Raw genomic sequence first — 23817 nt, forward strand, 5'->3', positions numbered from 1 at the left:
TTCATTCGTAAGTTGTATCGGGCTTAAAAAACACCCTTTACCAAGTATATATTGCCGGGTGTATTATCATATTGAAAGACTAGCTACTTTACTCACCACTACTAGCAATCAAAACTAAATAATGGTTTTTAAATACATTTTTCCAAATCTAGTTTTACTTGAATTTTTCCAATAAAATATTTGTCATTTGTTTAAATTATATTTCCAGTGTCCTTTAGTTGTTGCCCTTTCACTGTAAATCATATGCATGTGTGCTTTAATGTTATAATCGTATTATAATGCTGCTTTTAATACTCGTTACAGCGTGTAAAATATTTTTTAATATTTCAACAGTTTTAAAGATTGTAAATATTCCTACATATATACTTTTTTTGTTGTTATATTTTTTGCTGAAAACTACTAAACGTCAGTAAGTTTTGCTCTTGAGTCGGCAATGTTTGCCAAGATTTAAAATGCAAAAAAAAAATTGGAAATAATTTAAGAGTTTTTGAATTTTTAAATTTTTAACTTGAAAATTAACAATTAAAATTTCCTAAAAAAGTAAGAAGATAACAAGTAAGAGCATCGATAAAGATGAAGATTTAAAAATATTTTTGGTGATATCAAAATGTTTGAAAAAAAATTGGTGAAAAAAATTTCAGGACGCCTTGGTTTTTTGTTTATATCTCAGCCATTTATGGGCCGATTTTCTCGATTTTAAAAAGCAAATTAAACGGGACTATAGCGGTTTTATTGATGTATCAGTCATGTATGAAAGTTATTTTGGGACTTCGGAAAGTTGATTTCAACAGACAAAAGGAAAGACGGACATGGCTAAATGAAAAATGTAGAAATTACAACAAATGGAAATTATGACAAATTTTTTTTTTTTAGAAAAATTTATCTTTAAACACAAAAATTTGATTATGTTTAAAATCCGAAACCAAGAATTGTCATAGTAAAAGAAGACTGTTGTAACTAACTAAACCACAGATATTTTAGCAGTTTTTATAAATCTCCTAACAAAATCTTTTTTTTCTAAATATTAGGCGTTTTCTCACACAACAATTTTGTGGTTACAAAGAAATGAGATAATGAAAAAAAAAAATAAACCCAAAACTATTTCAGTCCCTTTGAATAAAAAAAAAATTTACCACCAAAAAACAAACATTACAAAAAGTATTTGATTTCATATTTCTGGTTGTTTTATCGCTACATTGTATCGGGGAGTTAGAGAAATTCCTAAGGCCACCTTCATTTATCTCCAACAATGAATTTGAAATGTCACCATTGTTTTGCCAGCCATTTGAACCCAACACAAAAACAAAAAGAAAGAAGCGAAAAAAACGGGCGCGTAACACCAGCAGCCACAAAATTCAAGCTGACTGAACTGACTGACTGTTTGAATGTCGGGTATTACAATTTCACTTAGAGAGTGTGTATTGTAGGTTTTTTTTTTTTGTAAATTCAGTGCCGCTTTGAACTGGTGTTGGATTACGAAAATACAACAATAAAAAAAAAGAAAAACAGAAACGACATTGTCAGTGTGCCACAATCAGCGGCGGCCACAGCAACAACAGCAGCCGCAGCACAAGTTAAAACCGATTTAATGTCACAGATAAGAAAGTTGACTTTTGCACACAACTGCAACATTTTCAAATTTTGTTTCAACGTTTTTAGCTGGATTCCCACAAAAAAGATCCCATTAGTTTAGCTTAAATCCAAAACCAAAAGTACCCCGCTTTTGAGAGTATTTAAAGGGGTGTTTTTTTTTTGTTGTAACTGGCAAGGAGTTTGAACGATTTTTACGATTTTAGTTTATTTTTTTGTTTGGTGTTTGGTGCTTGAGTGTGTACGCTCTGTCTGAGATAATATTTTTTGTACTGACACTAACACTAGCTATTGCTATAAAACTTCTAATGCCAAGAAATACATGCAACAAAAAAACACAAAAAACTTCTAAAACGAGGCCATTAGAACAGAGATTTACGCGCTTTATGCAACATCTGATAATAAGACTTAAATAAAAAAAAATATAACCGAAAATCTGTACAACGTTCATGGACATAAAAAAACTGAATGGAAATTCTTAAAATCTTGTAGTAATACCATTTTTATGAGGCTCTAAGGTATGAGAACTTTTTCCTTTTTGTTTCCGTTTTAGCAGTTTTGTATTTTTTTGTTTGTTTGTTAAATACATTTATTCCGGTGAGCTTTACAATTTGATTTCCCATTAGATAAAGTTAAGCATTATGATGGACACAAAATCTGTTTTTCGACAAAAATTTCACAGAAAAAACATTTAATATTTTGTAGTAGTTTTCTTATTTTTAATAATAATAATGATAATAATAAAAAGCTTGCTAGGTTAGCCATTTTGTCAATGATAATGATAAAGCAAACGAAACCATTTCCGTTGTTAGACAAAATAGCTTAAGCTGGGTTATGATTCGAGTGGTACAAAACGGGTATTTTGGCACTCTTTAAACACCAAACTTCTTAATTCCCTGTAGTTTGAAGGGTGTGGTAGTGTACTAGTTACTTGACTAGTCCTTAGTGGTCAATTCAGGTTACTACACTAGTTACGTTAATAACAACTGGATGTGAAAATATTTCCGAAAAAGTTGTAAATATATTGAGCTAGATTCTAATTCAAAAAATTAAAAATAAGTATTAAATTTCTTCATTGCTTTACTTAAATATTGTAACATACATACGATTACCAAAAGGGTTCTAAGTATGTGAAGCTAGGCACTAAAGCAAAAAGTACTTATACAAAAAATTCGAAAAAAGAGTACTAAAAATTAACTTAATATATAACGCAATATATTAATGCAGAAAAGTATCAAATCGGATCTGATTACAAACGCTTTGAAAACCTGAACAAAAATTTTAATAATTTTTTTTTTTTTGACACAATTGTTTTTTTTAACACAAAATCTTGAAAGGAGATTTTGTTTAAAATCCGAAACAAAGCATTTTCAAAGTAAAAGAAGACTGTTGTGCTTAAAATACTTAAACTAGTAACTAAACCACAGATATTTGAAAAAAAAAGTACTTATATAAAAAAATTCTAAAAAAGGGTACTTAAAAAGTACATCATAGGTATCGCAATTTACTAACGTAAAAAGTACTAATGCAAAAAAGTACCAAATTAAAATCGGAACTGATTGTAAAACTCTTGAAAATCACCCAAAAAAATTCATATAAATAAAAAGGGCTAATGCAAAAAAGTACCAAACAGTTACAATATTACGAAAATGAAAGGTTACTTATATAAAAAAAAGTAATATTATATTTAAACGATAGTAGTAGTAGAAACAATAATAATAAATATGGAAAAGTTTATCTTGTACAAAATGTTAAGGTACTAAATTTGTAACAAAAGTACCAAACGGTTCCCATATTACGAAAACAAAAGGTTTCTTATATTAAACAAGTAAGACAGATATATTCGGCTGTGCCGAATCTTATATACCCTTCATCAAATTATACTTTAAATAAATTTGTTTAAATATTTTTAGGTAATCAAAATTTTATTTTTTTTAATTTTTTTTTAAAAAAGTTTTTTCCAAATTTTTTTAAAAAAATGTTTTAAATCTTTTTTTTTAGTTTTTAATTTTTTTTTTTTTTTTGAAAAAACTAATTATGAGAAAAAAAATTTTTGATGAAAAAAAAATTCGGGTTAAAAAATATTTTTCCCGATTTTGATCCATTGTAGGTCCAACTTATATCTATCATTAGACACCCATATTGTCTATATTAATGACTTAGTAATCCAGATATAGATCAAAAATAGGTCAAAAATCGAGGTTGTCCCGGTTTTTTGCTCATATCTCCGTTATTTATGTACCGATTTTAAATAGCAAACTTCTCGAAAGCATGTCTGACAGAATTATTGAAGATTCGGATCCCGAAGATATCTGGGGTCTTCAGAAAATTGATTTCAACAGACAGACGGACAGACAGACGGACATGGCTTAATCGACTCCGCTATATATAAGGATCCAGAATATATATACTTTATGGGTTTGGAAATGAAAAATGAAGAAATTACAAACGGAATGACAAACATATATACCCTTCTCACGAAGGTGAAGGGTATAAAAAGTACTACAAATAGAACTGAACTGATTACCAGCATCTTAAAAATATAACAATAGAATTTAGAAAAAAGTATCTCTGGTACAAACTGTTATGGTACTTAATTTACTACACTAAAGTACCAAAAAGTTCCCACATTACTAAAACACAAGATTTCTTTTATAAAAAAAGTACTATAGAACTGGTAAAGAGCATCTTAAAAAGAGAACAGCAATGCTAAAAAGTGAAAAGTTTCTCTGGTACAAAATGTTATGGTCTTAATTTACTACAAAAGTATCATGTATGCACAAATGACTTAAATTTTATCCCAAATTGGTGATAATTTGTGATATAATTTGACACCGGGCGTGTTAAAAGTACAATGTTTATTAATTTTGAAAAAAGTTCCCAATAGGTAGAAAAGTACTAATATTGAAAAGGGAAAAAAATTAGAACTACGATGCTGAATTTGTAATTTCGACAATTTCGCACTGCATTAAAGATGAATTGCAACCTGTTTCTTTAATCTATTAATAAACTGTCGAATGCGTAAAACACCTACCTTTTTTAGAATATTTTGGTCTAATATTTTGCATTAGATTTCCTTTCAAAAGAACCTTGGTACTTTTTCACAACAAAACTTTTTTCTGTCGAAGAAAAAAATAAGAAAATTTTGTTCATGAAATTAATGAAGTAAAAAAGTACTAAGGCGAAAAAGTACTTTGGTAGTTGTTCAGACAGAAAACTTTTAAATTGATGAAAAATTATTGGTTTAAGTTGGAGCATGAACAAATTTGAACAGAAAAACTTTTTAATGTAAAAATGTAGCAAAGTACTTTTTTGGAATTTTTCCATATTAGTACTTTTTTTGTTTATTGTTCCAAAATTTAAGAAGTACCAGCATAAAATACTTTTGTACTATTTTACATTAGACACAATTTTACACTTAGAATATACTGAAAAGTACCAAAGTTAATTTTTTGGTACTTTTTGACATTAGTACTATTATACTACATACATATGTATGTTAAACAATTTTCTTTGTTTAAGAAAATGTTGTGCAAAAAGTACTTTTTTCAAATTATTATTTTTTCTCCAATAACTTACCCCAATGTTGCTAATTTTTCATGTGCAGTTTTAAAAGATTTCTGTGTGAAAAAGTGCCAAAGTACTTTTTTGGTACTTTTTCACTTTTAGTACTTTTTGACTTTAGTACCTTAAACGAAATATATTGTGGTTTTTAAACGAAATTAGTACTTGTTTTGCACTTTTAGTAATTTTTATGATACTTTTTACATTTTCTAAAAGGAAAATTTTAATCTTTGGTAATTTTTTACTTAAATGTCTTAAGGCTTTAAATAAATGCAGCCTAAAATCATTTTAAATCTGGTACCTTTTGAATAAGGAAAATTAAGTGTAGGTTTAAATTGTATTTTTTATCATAAAACAATTGTTCACATTGGGTAAATTACTAAAGCTAACTGAGAATAAAACTTTTGCAATTCAACTGAATTATTTGTTATTTTAACGAAAAAGTTTAATAAATCTTTATTTATTTTTTATTAAAGCTATAGTTTTACTTTATTTCTAGTTTAAAATTAAAAAAAACTTGCATTATTTATTTTGAAATTATTTAAACAAAAATGATTAATGCTACCGACTTCATTATAAACAAATAGCGAAAAAAGCCGCTTTGAAAATGAAAAATCTATAAAAAGAAAAAAACAGTCACAAATGGCACGCAATTAATGACAAAACATAAAATTACTTAATTGATAGTTTTACAACTTGTTGAATAACGCTCATAATACAAAAAACTAAAGAAAAAAATACAACTTAAACAAATAAATAAGAACACAACGATAGCGTCGGAAAGTCTACACAAGGCAAAATAAATGTCCAACCAAAGCAACTAACAACTTTTCAAATATTACACTCTCTTTCATACATATATATGCAGCTACCTACAGCTCTATACAATATTGTCAACACTTAAAAAAGAGAAAAAGCCGCCTGGATTTTTATTATTTAAAGTAAAAAAAAAATAATTAATAACAAATTTGTTTTCTGTTACAAAAAAATAAAAGATCAAAAAGAAAAATTCTATTAAAATGTTTAAAGAGACGCCAGTCATCAGGGCAAAACATTTAAAACCAGATGTTAATGACACACGATGACAATATACATATACAAAAGCTCAACACACTACTCTCGAGATCAAATTTAACAGAAAAGGATTAAAACTTAAAACAGTTCCAGAGGAAATACAATTTGTGTCTCTCTCTCTTTTTAAAAAAAAGTGACAATGCTAGTAGATTCTTATTTAGTATTTTATTTCCAACAACCAGTATTAATAAAATATTAAAAAATGGGTTTTCAATAAAAACGCATAATAAATGACCATGTTAAGCACTTGAAACGACTGGCAGTTCGTTAGCTAGAGCGCCGCCGCAATAATGTTAAAGCGCCTGTTTGGCTTCAAGCCGGCCAAAGAAAATCTTCACCAAAAAAAACAACAACATGTTTAACAAAAGCAAAACACTCATATACCGCCGTTTATAGTTTCTATCCAAAAAAATATAAAAAAATATTCACCTTTTCTTGACTTCACACACACTCAGCACACACATTACACGCATCATTATATTTGACAATATAAAAGAGGGACCAGCAAACTCAACAGAAACAACAAAAAAAAAACATAATAAAATTAACAACGCCATAGTGTTCACCGAAAGAAAAAAAAAGCGCATCGTATCGCTTCAATATAAGCGTGTATTATTGATGATTATGATGATGAGCAGCGTTTTGCTAAACAATAATTAATGATCATTATTATGTAAGCAGGCCGCCTGACTACAAACATTCAGCGAACCAACCACATTTATTATTGATAATTTTCCGATAATGATGTTCAATAACGTCTTAACGACAAATTATATGAGGTTTTTTTTGTTAAAATTTTTCTTTGTTATGGTTTACTGCTGCTTTTGGATTTCTCTCAATACAATTAAGATTTTTTTTTATTAATAAATTGATCTGCTATAGGGTATTGTTAGAAATATGGGGAATTGTTAGAAGCTTTGTAATCCCATTTTTACTATTAAAGTAAGTTATACTAATCGAAAAAGGTACTAAAATAGGAAAAATAATTCCCTGCAACCGAAACAATTCGAATGTGAAAAGTATTAAAGTACTTTTTTGGTACTTTTTAGCATTAATTATTTTTTTCCTTAAGACCTTTTACGAAACATTTTGCTCCCTCTTCATTGTTTAAAATTTTTTTAATTTTAGCTCTTTGTTTGTAATTTTTTACTTTAACACATTTCCTAAAATATTTTGCTCCTATTTATTTAATTAAGAATTTTTTCCTTTCCCAATTAGTACTTTTTTACTTCATTCACTTTCAAAAATACAGTTTTCTTGATTTTAAAACGTTTTGTATGAAAACGTACAAAAGTCCATTTCACATTAGTACTTTTTTACTTCAGTAACTTTCCCAAAATATGTTGCAAAATTCTTTTATGGTATTTTGTATTTTTAATTTTTGTTTCTTCATTAAAGAACTTGTTTGGTCTTCCTCAAAATATTTTGCCCAGTTTTCTTGATTTTTTTTTGGTACTTTTTTACTTTAACACCTTTCGCCAAATATTTTGCTTCTTTTTCATTATTTAATAACTTTTTATGTGAAAAAGTACCAAAGTACTTTTTTGCCACCTTTCCCAATTAGTACTTTTTCTACTTCATTCACTTCCACAAATACAGTTTTCTTGAATTTAAAACTTTTTGTATGAAAAAGTACCAAAGTTCGTTTTAGGTGCCTTTTCAACATTAGTACTTTTTTACTTCATTAACTTTCCTCAAATATGTTGGACATTTTTTCTTTAATTAAAAGTTGTTTGTGTGAAAACGTACCAAAGTACTATTTTCATTTTAATATTGTACATTTAATATTATTAATTACTAGTTGACCCCCCGGCTGCGCCCGGTAGCATTTACTAATGTTAGTTCGTCAAGTTTCTCCAACCCACATACACCTGCCTGTTCTTATTTATTTGCAAACAAAATATCTATATTTGTACTGCATACTTTAGGGGCTTTTTTATTTCAGTTGACTGGACTCAAAAAAGCCGGTTTCTTAATTTTTTTCTTTACAAACCATCTCCTGAAAATTTCGATTCGAATAAAAAAAGTCAGCCAAATCGCTCCAGCCGTTCTCACGTGATGACATTACATACATGGAGCATTTCATTTTTATATATATAGATTTAGGCACAAGTTCATAATATTTTTTCTTTTCTTAAAGAAATTTAAATGAAGTAAAAAATGCTTTCCCTATGTGCCTTATTTATCTTGATTTAAAAAATCTTTTTGTGAAAAAGTAACAAATTAAATATTTTGATACTTTTCAACATTAGTACTTTTTTACTTTATTATTTTCCCTAAAATATGTTGCACATTTTTTCTTTAATTAAAATGTTTTTGTGTGAAAAGGTACCAAGAGCTTTTTTCTTTGTCTTAAAAAAGTACTAAAGTACATACTTTATTTAGTACTTATTTTACAACATTAGCTTTCCCAAAATATATGGCTTATTTATAATTGTTTAAAAAGATTTTGTGTGAAAAAGTACCATAATAAATTTTTTTTGGTACTAAGTTTACTTTAGTACTTCAAGGAATACTTTTTCACATCGGAAAATGAACAATTTAGTAGGTTTTTAATTTTGGTACTTTTTGGAAAATAGTACTTTTTTCAAAATAACGGACTATTTGGTATTTTTACCTCTGAAATTGTTTCATGTAGCTGAATATTTAGTACTTTTGGACTTTTATGATACTTTTATTTTGGTACTTTTTTACTTTAGCACCAGGAACATGTTTTTATTGAAAACTTTTATAAAAAATTAATTTTTTAAAAAGATACATACTTTCAAAATTAAGTACGTTTTATTTTATTTTGGCACTATATTAATTTAGTACTTTTATACTTGAGTAAAATAAATATTTATAAGAAACTTTTCTTAACCAAATAAAAAATTTAAATCTGTTGTTTGTGGTTTGGTACATTTTTATATTAGTACAAATATTTGGTACTTTAATACCTCGGTTGTTTTTCTTCGTTAAAAAATTAGTACTTTTTTTACTTTAATACTTCGAGGAATAGTTAATACATTTTCACATCGGAAATGGACAATTTAGTAGGTTTTCAATTTTGGTACTTTTTTGAAAATAGTACTTTTTCAAAATATCGTATTATTTGGTATTTTTATCTCAGAAATAGTTGCACGTAGATGAATATTCAGTTCTTTTGAACTTTTATGATAATTTTTCATATCGGAAGTGGGCAATTTAGTACCTTTTTTATTTTGGTACTTTTGTACTTTAGCAGCGTTTTGTTATTTGGGAACTTTTATACAAAAATTACTTTTTTAAAAAGATACTTTACATTTTATTTTGGTACTATTTTAATTTAATACTTTTATACTTGGCTACCTTCCCATATATTTATTAGGTACTTTTTCTTCATTAACAATTCAATACATTAAAACAAATATTAATAAGAAACTTTTCTTATGAAGAAATATAAAATTCTAACCTGTTGTTTGTGGTTTGGTACTTTTTTTAAATTTGTACTTAACACAAATATTTGGTACTTTTATCAAATAAAAAGTTTAAAAACTATAAATAAACCTTTCAAGAAATGATTTAATAAAAACTGCCATGGTTTTTTCTTCATATTTAGTCAATTTGTACTCATATGGTACTTATTGTGTAAATTAGTACTTTTATAAATATTAGTATTAGACAAATTTCCACATCTGTTATAGAAAAGTAAAAGTTTAGGATTTTTATAATCGTTTAAAGGCAAAAGTACTTTGTTGAAACTTTTTTACATTTTCACATTAGTACGCAAAATGTTTGGTACTTTAACTTTAAAATAATTGTCGGTTTTTTTATTAAGACTTATAACATTTCTACTCATAAGGTATTTTTTGTGGAAACTTAACTACTGTTTAATATTTTATAGAATAAAATTTTCATAACGCGAGTGAAAAATTCGGAACTATTGTACTTTTTTCAGACCATTGTCATCACCACAATGCTAAAGTAAATTATTTATCAGTTTTTCACTTTATCGAGTTTATTCACTGAAAAATGGTAAAAGTCTGGACATTAGTACTTTTAATTTTCTACTTTAGTACCTTTTGGATACTTTTTCCAGCCAATAAAGCTCATTTAGTGACCTTTAGAAAGCTGTTAGATTTTAGAAACCCTTTTAGAAGTGCTCCCACTTATGCGACCCTAACCATATAAAATACTTAATTTGTAGATGCAAACTCATGTGAGTTCGTTACTAAGTGTGAATTGTTTTAAAAAACCTTAAAAAACAACCTCTATATGTTTTCTTCTTTTTTCCTCATATAAATAAATTTAGTTTTTTGTGTTTTTGTATATTTTTTGTGGAATTTAACGCGAGAACTACTGCTGTGCCTTGACGCGATTTATAATTGTGAATGTTTCTTGTTTTTTGTTTAACGTTCAGTCTCAGTCTCAACCTCAACTTAACTCAACATCACCTTCACTCATCCTCTCGTATGAATTTCTTATTGATGATGAATATTTCATTTGTTCATTGTCGAGCGATACGTAACGAATTGCATTTAGTTGCGGTCATCTGGGTGTTTTTTTTTTTTTTTGTAGTTTCTTCTTTTTTTTTGGGTAAAGTGAGGAGAGTATAAATGCGACGGACGGACCGTCTGTGTAGCTCTAAGTATGGGGGCATCATTAAGTGTAGAGTTTTCTGTTGTAGAGGAGTTTACCAGAATGTGTTCTTTTTCTACGAGTATAATTCTCTTGACATGTGTAAACAGTTCATCAAGTAGAAGATTTTATTAGGAATTTTTGTTAGTGTTATTTTGATTTGAGAAAATAACCTGCTGTTATTGCAAATAAAAAAGTTAAGTGATGATTTTTTTATTAAAACTAAAAATTAAATTTAATAGAAAATTTGTTTTAAAATTTTGGAATATTTTTTTTTAGATTTTTCCAAAAATAGTTTCTTATTAACCTGGTTTTGTTGTAAAGATATTTAATATTTTCTTTAAAATTTTAATTTTCATTTATAATGAAGAAACGCAAAATTTCAAGAGATTTGTAATGGTTTCAGTACTTTTTTTTGGTACTTTATTACAACATTTTCATATCAGAGAGTAGGAAAATCAATACATTAACACAAATATTTATAAGAAACTTTTTTATCAGTAAATAAAAAAGATAGAATCTGTTGTTTGCGGATTGGTACTTATTTACATTTGTTGTTAGCACAAATATTTGGTACTTTTATTAAAATAAAGGTTTAAAAACTTTAAATAAATCTTTCTAGAAATGATTTAATAAAAACTAATCTGGTTATGTCTTTATATATAGTCAATTTGTAAATATTAATATCAGAAAAATTTACACATCTATCATAGAAAAGTAAGTAGTATTTTACAATTTTAACATTTTATAATCGGTTAAAGGCAATAGAACTTTGTTGCTACTTTTTTTTTAATTTTCACATTAGTACGCAAAATGTTTTGTACTAAAAATAATTTCACCTGGTACTTTTTGGCTATTTTTTTGTATTTTTAACTTAAATAAAAAACAATATTCAATACTTCATACTTTTTCATGTCGCAAATGTAGAATTTAGTAGGTTTTTAATTTTGGTACTTTTTTGAAAATAGTACTTTTTCAAAATAACGTACTATTTGGTATTTTTACCTCTTTACTAACTGTATTTGATTCACTACTATTAAACTTTTATGATACTTTTCACATTTTTATGTTGGTACTTTTTACTTTAGCACCAGAAGCTTTTTTTACTTTACAACATTGGGATATATATTTGGTACTTTTTCTTCACTAAAAGTTATGAAAATTTTTTTTCTTAATTTGGTAATTTTTCTTTGGTATTTTGCGCAATATATTTGATACTTTTTCTTCATTAAAATTTCAGTAGTTTTTCTTGTTTTCCTACATTTTTTAATTAGTACTTTTTTTTCATTTAATTTTTTACTTTTACTTTCATAATTAAAAAATTTGTACTTTTTTACTTTAGTACTTCGAGGAATACTTGATAGTTTTCCCCATTGGAAATGGACAATTTAGTAGGTTTTTTTAATTTTGGTACTTTTTGAAAATAGTACTTTTCCAAATTAACGTACTATTTGGTATTTTTACCTCAGAAACAGATGCACATAGCTGAATATTCAGTACTTTTGAACTTTTATGATACTTTTTCACATCGGAAATGGGAAATTTAGTACCTTTTTTATTTTGGTACTTTTTACTTTAGCACCAGATGGGATATTTTATTTGGAAACTTTTATAAAAAATAGCTTTATACTTTTTCACATCGAACGTGGAAAATTTAGTAGTTTTTTAATTTTGGTACTTTTTTGAAAAAAGTACTTTTTCAAAATATCGTACTATTTGGTATTTTTACCTCAGAAACAGATTCACTTAGCTGAATTATCTATACTTTTGAACGTTTCTGATACTTTTTTACATCGGAAATGGGCAATTTAGTACCTTTTTATTTTTAGTACTTTTTGAAAATAGTACTTTTTATAATATCACTTATAAAAAAATATTTTTTTTTTAAAAAATATACTTTTAAAATTAAGTACGTTTTATTTTAATTAGTACTTTTATAATTGAGTACCTACCGCTATATTTTGTTGGTATGTACTTGTTCTTCATTAAAAATTTAGTACCTACTTACATAAGTACTTTTTCTCTTATATTGGTCCTTATTTTACGTTAGTAACATGAGCGATATATTTGTTACAGTTTCTTAACCCTCCGTTAGGCGCAATAATTTTCAGTCGCAATGTATCAAATTGATATCAATAAAAAAAGGTGCGTTTGAAAATAATCTCTTCACTTTTTATTTCGAAAACATAAAAACAATAGTAAATGCAATGTATTTAAAAAAGTAATACAAAAAAAATAGAAGTAAAAATATTATTTTATCAAAAAATTGCTTAAAATTTAGGGTGATTAAAAAAAATACAATAATAAAAATTTTGCCTGTAACAACCAGATCAGTTGCGAGTAACGGAGGGTTAATTATCCTGTAGTTTTCCTTATTTTCGTACTTTTTTATTATAGTGCCTTGTCCGGTTTTCTTATTTTGGTACTTTTTTATTATAGTCTTTTTTTGGTACTTGTTTCGTTAGTTCCTTGGGGGATATATTCTGTCGTTTTACATTATTAATAATTTAGTACTTTTTTTCTTATTTTGGTCCTTTTTTAAATTAGTACTTTATCTGCATATATATTTTCGGTACTTTTTTCAAAAATGTTTTAAAAGATTAATATATTCAATGAAATTAAACAAGCCTAAAAGAATATTGTCAAAAAAGGTAAACTTAAAGAAAATAATAAAAATTGGACAAATATTTGTCACATTGGATTGAATCTCAAAACGATATTTCCAAAATTGATACCTATAACTAGTAGTTCCATACAATAACATTTCAAAGCAGTTGACTTTTTTCAAACCCTTATCTTTTTGCACCTAAAATAGTTAATCGTCTGCAAGAGTTTTGTAGTAAACTGCAAATCCAGTGGCAAAATTTAAATCTCTGTGCAAATGTATGTACAAAATCTCATGCGGTTTAAGAACAAGAAATAAAAACCATAAAAATTACTTTAAACTCATATGAAAACAAAACAAGATTTAAATCAGAACAATGATCGCTTTTCTATTGCTTTTCCTTTTTAAGCAAAATATCTATGTGGAAATTTAAATGTTCATCTTTTACAGCAACAAAATACATACATATGTATGAATGCAAAAGGCCAGCAGTTAGTTAGCCACAGTGAATGAAGAATGTTCTATCTAGTAGCAGCACAAAATCAGCAGGCAGGCCTCTTTAACTAACTACAGCAGCAGCCCAGTAAATAAAATACTTGCTTAGTTTTTCTTTTTTTTTTGTTGTTACTTATAGTAACTTTGCATACATTCATTTATTTAAAAGAAAGAAAAACCCATTTATGCATTTATGTTTTTCTTTTACATTTTGTGTTGAACAAAAAAGATTCTTTAACAAAAGAGAGAGAGAAAAAGCACAGCTTAAGGCTGAGTTTTTGTGTTCTATTTGAGGTTTAAAACACGAGCGCGGACATTTATTAATAAATAAATCCTTTTAGTTTGTAAATGAAAGAAAAGGGAAAGACGGCTGTTAACACATTTCAGGCCATATATTACTTACATCGATTTAAGACATTTAGAAAAAGCGTTTAAATCGATCATGTGTTTAAAAATCCTCTCAAAACCCTTGGCTGTATAAAGCCAGTCAGTCAGCCTTTATGTTTATTTTTATGGCTTTTCAGTAACACACTTTATCGGCCTGTAAACTTTTTTTGTAAAATTTATGTTGGTTTTTTATGTAAAGCCAGCTAGCTACTTTTATAGTTTTTTCTATTTTTTTCGTTAATTTTTACAACTTTCAGCATAACAACGCCTTCTGTTTGTCTTGTTAAAAGTCATAAACATTTTGGGGGGCTATAAATATATAAGTATTCAAATATTAAGCCATACATTCATCTATCTATCTAGCCATCCTTCTTTTTATTTGATTTTGGCAGAATAATAAAATAAAAATTATAGGTTTTTTTTCAAGAAAACATCCTTTAAAGATCAATAAAATAAAACTTTTTTTTAGGCAATTTCTGTGTAATAAATTAAGATTTTATAGAAAAATGTTAAGTTAGAGGGAAGATTTGAGAAACCGTGCAAAAGGAAGCTGTTTTATGTAGAATATCGAAGGAGAATGAAAAGTGATCTTTAGTAGACTTGAAACCTTTTGAAAACTAAGTGCTGGTTCGCATCAAGTTTACTTGAGGAAATCTTGAGTTTATAGAAAAGAGAGGAGAGGAGTTTGGAAAGATTCCCCTCTTTTTCTTACTCCCTCCTCTATAAACTCTAGACTTGCTAATTTTTCACAAATATTTCAGAGATGTCCAACTTTAATATGAAATACGTATACTACAATATATGGAGTAGAATGTATACTTTAAATTTAAATCCAACCTGGTCCGAAATGAAATGGAATTATCCGTTTATAAAACAAATTTTTTGCGAAAATTTTCATACAAAAAATCATTGATCATAGTGCGATAACGATCTCCATTGACCGTAACGCCAGAGTATACTGATCGTAAATATCAAAAAGCGAGCGCAGTATGGCAGTTCGTTTGACAGTTAACACTTTCATAAGATCATCGGGCTTAAAAAAAGTATTCTTTATAAGAAAGTATAAAAATTTCAAATATTTAACTAATGCAAGCCAAATTAATAAAACTGCGGTCTGCCCAGTAAAAACAACTTCCAAAGAAGTGAAAAAATAATTAGAATTTTCTATTCCAACAAGCTGTAATATAGCTTATGAATAAATACAATTAATACGGGGTTGTCTCAGGTCGAATTTTCTTATTTTTTCATTCATATTTCTTTAATAGGAAGTTGTTCTCTTAATGTAATGAGAAAAATAAAAGAAAATAATTAGATTTTGTAAAACTGATACTGATTTAATGTCAAGTAAAATACTTTTTTAAAAATCTCTTCTTAGTGAATTAAATTTTGATTATTTTTAAAGTAGAATAGAGAGAGTAGCTTGACTTTGGAAGCTATTAAAATGTAATTTTGAAACAGATTTTTTGCAACATTTTTGAAATTATTAAAAATTGCGTTTGGTAACAAAGTATTTGTTAAGAAAAAAAGTTGCAAACAATTCAATTTGTTTTTTATTTGTTGCTTTAAAGTTCAAGCAGAATGGCGACGTCATGACCACAATTGCTATTTAGGTATTAACTTAACAAAAATATGTATGTACTGGATATTACTAAAACGATTGGTAACCATTTTTACATAAAAATCAATTATTTATAGTTTAAACTGCGAAGCATCTCGATTTTGAGAGAAATAAAATAATTAAATAATTTTCTTGAAAGAATTCAAAGACTCAGAAAATGAAAAATGTTTTAAAAAATGGTAAAAATTTATTTTCTTTTTTTTTTTGCAAAATGAGAACCTTAGCTTTTAACACATTTTCGATTCTCTTTTCTTAACACTTAAATAAACTGTCAGTAAATGTTTGTAAACACTTGAAATTCCAGGCATTAATTGCGAGAGTAGCTAATAATCTAAAGATGTCTGCATTTCAATCAAATTTGCGAAGAATTTAAAATAAAAATAGAATCAAAATGGAAGTAAAATAAAGTTTATTTCTTCACATAGCAGAAATATTTGTTTAAACTATCTATGATGCTCTCTGAAACAAGTGCGCCTTGACTAAAAACCGGCACTAGTTACCCGCTAAGCTACTTGCACGACAGTTGCTTGGTGAATTTAACAAGTGCATGTCTTGCAAAAGAATCAATTGGCACTCTCTCAATAATTCTTTAAATTTTTTGGTTCCTTTTTTCATTTGTGTCAACTTTGTTAAACACCTTTCATCCATATTCTTAAACAGTTCTTAAATTTATTCTAGGTTTATAAAATTTTGTACGGAAATTTTGATTTATAAAACTTTTAAAAATTTCAAAATTGTTTATTTTCAGAACTGGAATTTTCGACAGTTCCGTTGAAACTCAGACTTCAAATGTTTGACTTTAAGGAGCACTAGCTGCTCAGCCACACTTTGCTCTTTTGTACATTTGGCTATTTGCTGTTGCATTGGATTTTATTGTCAATTACTTAATGTATGCTTTGTACTAGCGATTTTGTTGGTGAAAGGTAATGCAGAGGTAACCAATTGATAGCGTCAAGCTGATTTTAGATTAGAGAAATAACTAGAAACAATGAACATGTTCAATAGTTTAAATAAACTATAGGAAAGCTCTCATTGTTATTTAAAACCCCGAAAAGAAATACAAATATTTATATACGCGGATCCAGGAGGGGTGAAAGCAAATTATTCCCACCAAAACCGAAAGGTTTTTATATAAAGAAAAAATAAGAAAAATGTAAAATAAATAAATAACTTTATTTACCTAAAACAAAACCCCCCTCCCCCAAATGGTTGACCAGGAACCGTGCCTGAAATTGCGGTGTTATAGAATGCAACATAAATGAAACTGTTCTTCTAGTTATGTGAAGGCTTTTTTGCGCTTAAATGCCGGTTCAAGTTCTAAAGGTAGGGTCACACATGGCAAATATTTGCTAAAAAAGCGTAACCACTTTTTTAGCACAAATTTGTTTGACGTGTTTACTCTTACAAGTGTTTTGTAAGATCAAACAGCATCAAAAAAAATAAAACCATTTTTTTTTTGTTTTGAATTATCCTAATAGGGGGGTCAGACGGCATGTATTGCTTGTGTATTGGGACATGTATTCGATACATATGGAATTCCATGTGTATGTCAAAATTCACGTTATACATACGATTCATAATTTCCACGTTCCAACGTGCATGTGACATAACCTCTATTAGTTTATATGTTTGTTGTTTTTAACAATATATTTATTTAAAACATTTTTAAATCACAATAAATATATTTAATGCAATGAAATTTATTTCGTTATGATTTTTCTCTACTCTTTTTTGTTTTGTTGTTTTTATTTTGCACTCACACAGTGTTGTATTTCAAAATACAACACTGTTATACACACGAAAATAGAACATGCTCTAATTGCCAAAAATGTCACGAGTAATACACATGTATTTTACATACACAAAGTTTCATATGGATCACACGGTATGTATATGTTTACATATGGAAAAATGTCCCAATACATGGCACAAAACACAAGCAATACATGCCGTCTGACCCCCCTTTAAGTAAAATAAGTTTTTGAAATAAATAAAATAATTTCAAATGCATTTTATTTAGTGGTTACGTCTTTTTCGTCAAATATTTGTCATGTGTGACCCTACCTTAACACTTGTTATGAAAAGGAACTTCAAGTGACACATATTAGACCTTCCGTGGATATGTTAGTGAATTATCTCAAAAATACATTTTCCGTTTTGAATATAACTGGATCAAAATTGCATTGGAATTATATCCTGCGCCATAAGTTATCCACTCAAGATCCTATAAAGTCTAATATTCCAATTTCCTTCTGTGCATATGTCCGTTTGTTGCTTGAAACAAGTTTTCCAAGGCTTCCAGATAACGTTCATACCATTTATATTCATTTGTTATCAATATATCAGATATAGTCATGAGAATTCTGGTATTGAAAATCAACAAAATCGTCCCATAAATGGCTAATATATAAGCAAATAATCGTGGAGAAAAGTTAACTTCTGGAAACTCCAAGATAACAGATAAAACTCAAATCTTTAGTCCAAAAAAAATATCCAAATCGTTTCATAAATAACTGAGAATATATAAAGGAAAACTATTTTTTCGATTCTAGTTTTCATATTGAAATTTTTAACTCTAACAAAGTCTATATCAGCGATTGGCTTCGCTTTTTATGTCAAAATATACTATCACTCAATTGTAAATAAAATCTAAATGGAACCATCGATTTTAATAAAATATGTCTCGTTTTATTTGCAACATAACTAGCTTTACCCCTGTCTATACTTGAAAAATATTCATCATAATATTCATCATAAATGACATTTATTATCAAGACAAAATTGTCTAAGCAAAAGCACTAACAATTTTATCATAACGAATCAATAATACTAATAAATGGAGACTATACCTGATAATTCTTTATCTAGACAACAATTTTGAACTTTATCATAATAAAAATTTGTCAGGTATAGGGGGTTATGGGCTAAGAAAAGAATCAACAATTTTTCATGAAAATTTTTCTTTCCCCAACATTTTCTGAATATTTGCGAAACTATTTACCAACTTAAAATACAATATTAATAAAACTTAGAATGACATTTCAATTATAATTTTTTTGATATTTTTTTAAACAAATGGGACAAATCCTTCAGGAATTTTGCTAAAATATGAGGTGCAACCTCTTTCATTTTCTATATATGAGAAGCCGCAGAACAAAATGTACTTTTTTGCATTTTTTACAAATAGTTTTTTTTTCAATATTCCAAAATTTTTAAATGAGCAAAAAAAATACCTTTTGTTCTGCGGCTCCTCATATCGGTTTATGTCAGTCTTTTTAATTAACTTATAAATCCCGTGCAGCAGAATCAGTGAGCCAATTAAAAATCCTGAAAAAATTTCCTATAACAAATTCTATAAATTTAGCCCTTGATTCGGAATTGAAACTGCACCGCAATTATAGAAAATTTGCTAATGTAAACAAACGATTTTAAAATTCATGAATACCTACATAATAACGTTATCTCTAAAATATCATCGTCGAAATAACTGCAATTACCGCTACCGCTAAATAAAACCGTTACCGAATTAATCCAAATTTACGTTACCGTAACCTTTTAAAGGTAGCCAACCTTGCAATTAAACAAAATTTTCAAAATCCCTTTAAATTATCTAGAATTATTAGAAAAGTATGCAAAAAAAACTGCAAAACATTTGAATTGTTCTATATTATCATCGAACAGAACTGCGACGGCCGAACACAAATGATTTTTTAAAATCACATTCAAAAAGCTAATTCACTAATTCAAATATATTTGAATTTACACAAAATAACTAATTCAAATCGATTTGAAAAGCTTAACACTTCCACACATTGTTTAAGAAAAATGATTTAAACGGTTTCAGTTGTAAGGCAATTTGTCTTTATTAAACAAATTTCTCCACAATCCCTTTGTTTTATATTAATTCCAAATTTCATTTACACACCATATTTCATTTCGAAATCAAGTTCAAAAAGTTTTTTCCTTTGATTTTGCGTAATTATAAACATGAAGCTACAATTTAGCAGGCAAAACCAAAAAAGAAAACTTTGACAGTTGTTTGTTTAAAATAAAGTTTGAAGAAGTCCTGCTCACACATGAATAAAATACAAAATCAAATATGTAATGAAGGGCACTCACCTATACTGTGTTGATTGTTGTGTAAAACCGAACCAAACGCCATTAGATCCTTAACCGGCGGTGCTCTTGAGCCGAGGGCGGCGAAACCGTCGCCCAAAAATGACGCCAACGCGACAGCCCTAAGGGGCGCTTTAGTTACTTCGGTGAGAATTTTGTTAAACAAATTATAGCAGGTTTATAATAAAAATTTTTATTGCACTAGGAATTTGCTTTCAAAAGGTATTTTAAAAAATTTCTTTATTTTTTAAATCAAAAATTGTAAAAAACACTTTTTTTATTTTTTTTTAATTTTTTTAATTTCTTTTGTAAATTAATCTCTAAACCAAAATTGCCAACAGGTTTTTTTGTTGTTTTGTTAGAGAGTATTTGAATTTGAATTTATTTTTTTTCAACTTTTTTTACACTAAAAGGAACAAGTTAGACGGCGGCGTTTATTACAACCACGAGGAGGATATTTTTTTTTATGTAAAGCAAAAAAAAAACTTTTTGTTGTTGTTTTATTTGGTAATATTTGTGTTATTTTTGTTGACGTTAATTAGCGCGCGCAAAAAAAACGCCGTCTTTTTAATGTATGTGGAGATGTAGGTTTTTTTCTATATTCCTGGTGTGGGGGTGTTGGGGAGGGAGACAGTTAGGCAGTCAGGATGTGTTTTGTGGGTATGCGTATTTAATATTTGAGAGTAATTGAAATTATTTTAGAGTATGATGAGGAGCTTTTTTTGTATTTTGCAGCTAATGATTATACATAACAATAATAATGATGTTCATAGCTGGTGTTGATTAGAGGGAGTTTAAAGAGTTTTGTAATACAAGTGGTTGTCGACGTTAAGGTCTTCTTCCGGCTTTACAAAAGGATTAATGACTTAATTTTTAGCCGACCGGCCTTTATTTTTAAACACAAAACACCTACGGCCTTTTGTTGCTGTGTTAGTTAAGGTAGTTAACTGTTTAACTTTTACTTTTTTTTAATTTAAATAATTTTTTTTTCTTCAATATTTTCTTAATTTTTTTGCTTAGATTTCAAAATGACTTTTGCTCTTTGGCAGCTGTTAAATTTTAATCCACAAAAGCTTGTTACCAGCCTGTCTGAGCTGTAGTCATATAAACAATTTTCACACTTTTCTTATTTTTTTAAAAAAACACAAATTTACTTTTCATTTTTACTAAAAAATAACACGCGTATTTTTTATTTTCCAATGTTACGTTACAATATTGTATTTTCTGTTGGCTAAAGCAAAAAAATACGTTCTTATATTTCGAAAGTAGTAAAATCCGCTACGTATAAACCGTACCCTCGCAGCGAACGTCAAACGAAAACTAAAACACGCGACGTTATTGTATGTGTACGGTTAATGGGATGGATGCCTCAAGCAACAACTTACTAAAAACTAAATCTCACAGATACAATATTTCAAACACAAACAAAACAATAAATACATTCATTCTGTTAGGAGTAGTAGTGGCAGTAGTATGGTGCAGGTACAAACAGAACCGGTTTATCATATGAAAACAGCAAAAGACACAGCCTCTCATTGTTAACATGAAAATAAAGCTGTCTCTTTCATTTACTCCCTTTGGCCTTATAAAACAAACAGAGATAGCTTGCATTTCCCCTTCTATTTATTGCTCTCTGAGTTTAAATTTTACTCTCTAATTTTAACTGTTTGTTTTTTTGCTTTGAGACAGCTATATTAACTATTTGAGCAATTGTCTCTTTCTTTGCTTGCTCTCTGGGAATTGTTGTTTTTGATTTTCTATAGCAATGGAGTCTGTTGATGACATTTTCAATTCAAAAGGCTGACTTGTCTCATATGTTCCGTTTTGCTACATCTGCTTAAGACGGAGACATCATTTTTGTGGTTAGAGGGCGTTGCTAAGCAACTATGGCAAGTGCTTTTTTCTTTTTCTATTTTTGTTGTTGTTGTGTGTTTTTTCTTATTGAGTGTTTTTGTTTTTTTTATTTGCCTGTGTTTTTGCATAAAACGTTATTCATATTAATGCAGGTTGCTCTTTGGTGTGTGTCTGTTATAATTTTGTTCCCCCCAAAATATGCTCTATTTGTTAACCACTCTCATTCACTCGCTCTCTTAGTATAACAGTAAGTGTGTGTGTTTGTGTATCATTTGAATGCTGAAAAGGATGTAGGGGGTTTGTAAACAATTGTGTTGTTTGTATTTTTTTCAGTTTTTCTCTGTTTTTTGTGTGTTTATGTTGTTATGCCAGAGTGTGTGTGTTTGTTGTTGTTGATTTTTTTTTTGGTAGGAACCAATGGCATTTCAAAAAGTGACATTTTGCTCGTCGTTGTTTTCGTTTCAATACAAGTATGGAGTTAATATAAAGGTTTGTGTGAGTGTGGATTTTATTTTAAACGAACCTACAAACTTACAAAATATTCACATAGAGAGTATGGTTTTTTTTTGTATCATGAATCCAGTTTATTGTTGTTTGTTTATTTGTTTGCTGTATGGTTTTGCTTTTCTTTTTGTTGTTTTTGTTTAAATGACTGCTTGTATGTGTGTGTGTGTATGTTGCTGCTTTTTTTATTTTTTTTTATTCCAAGGTAAAATGTCAAATACTTTCTGTTGTCTGTCATTTGTGTTGGTTCAAGTGCAAAACATGAAGTTTTGCTTTGGCTTTAACTTTAAGTGTTGATGGGTTCTTGCTTGTTTCGTGTTGTTTTTTTTTATTCATACATATTTTGTATTGTTAGTTTTTGTTACGGCTGTTTATAGTCACAGTCACTATTGCTAGTCATCACAAATAGGATTGCCATTATTGCTAATTATAAAATGGGGACATTATAAATGAATTTACAAAACTTTTAGTGATAATGTTTATGTATAAAACCAAATATATGTATGTATTTTTAACTAAATTTAATTTTCTTGACTAATCGGTAACAAACATGACAGAAAAATATGTCGCTTTACAAATGTCACGTGACAAATCATACCAAATGTTGTAAAGCAAAAATCAAAGCAAACATTTCAATAAGACAACTCTTAATTAAAGCCTACATTATTCCATTTTAATATGTATGTATAAAAAAACGCTTTAATAAATTATGTTTTGCATTTTTTCAGAGGCTTGTCTCGTTCGGGATACCTTGCTAATTTCTAATATATTGGAAATGCTAATCGACATGGTAAAGCTAATTGCATTAAACATATTGCTACAAATAAGCCATTAAACAATGCACAGATGGGCAGAATCAAAAATTGTTTGGAAATAAATCTAACATTTCTAAACGGCTGGTCCGATCTGGAACAGGACCTTCAGTCATTCTTTAATTTGCAGTATTAAATATAATTGAGACATTCACTTGAAATTTTTTTTGTATGACCAAAGATTAACTTATCTAAACAAAAAAAATTAGTTCGGAATAAATGTGGATCAAATTGTTCCTAATATTTGCAATCCTATTAAAATTTAAGTTTTAGAAACTCAATAAATACCTATGTAATAAAATCTTTATTTATTAACAAAACTCAATGAAATTTTCAACATTTTTTTAAATTTGTCATTCTAAATAACTTTGGGGATAAATAGGGAACACATCAAGGTTTGCAAATCTGCTTTTCTGATCCCAGCTTTGGGATTTTAGAACATGTAGCCCAAAGTTGAAATTTTGAGAGAAAAAATAGGTCAAATTCTGAAGGGCGTAGGGGCGACCTACCAAAAATAGGAAATGTTTTTTTATACCAAAATCTTCTCCATATAACATAAATTGTTATATGTTCTTAAAGAAAGTTTTTTTAAAATAATTTTT

At 28.0% G+C, this 23817-nt stretch overlaps 1 protein-coding gene across 1 annotated transcript in view; it reads right to left on the reverse strand.

Annotated features, from left to right (window-relative positions):
* Lim1 (LIM homeobox 1) overlaps positions 1–20233 on the reverse strand; it is a 171071-nt gene extending 150838 nt beyond the window's left edge. Inside the window, exon 1 of the mRNA XM_065508152.1 lies at positions 20049–20233. Coding sequence (XP_065364224.1) covers positions 20049–20091 — 43 coding nt within the window. The 5' untranslated portion in view covers positions 20092–20233. The remainder of the gene's footprint in view (positions 1–20048) is intronic.
* Between the last annotated feature and the right edge of the window lie 3584 nt (positions 20234–23817).

This window comes from Calliphora vicina, chromosome 4, assembly GCF_958450345.1.
Source record: "Calliphora vicina chromosome 4, idCalVici1.1, whole genome shotgun sequence".
NCBI lineage: Eukaryota > Metazoa > Arthropoda > Insecta > Diptera > Calliphoridae > Calliphora > Calliphora vicina.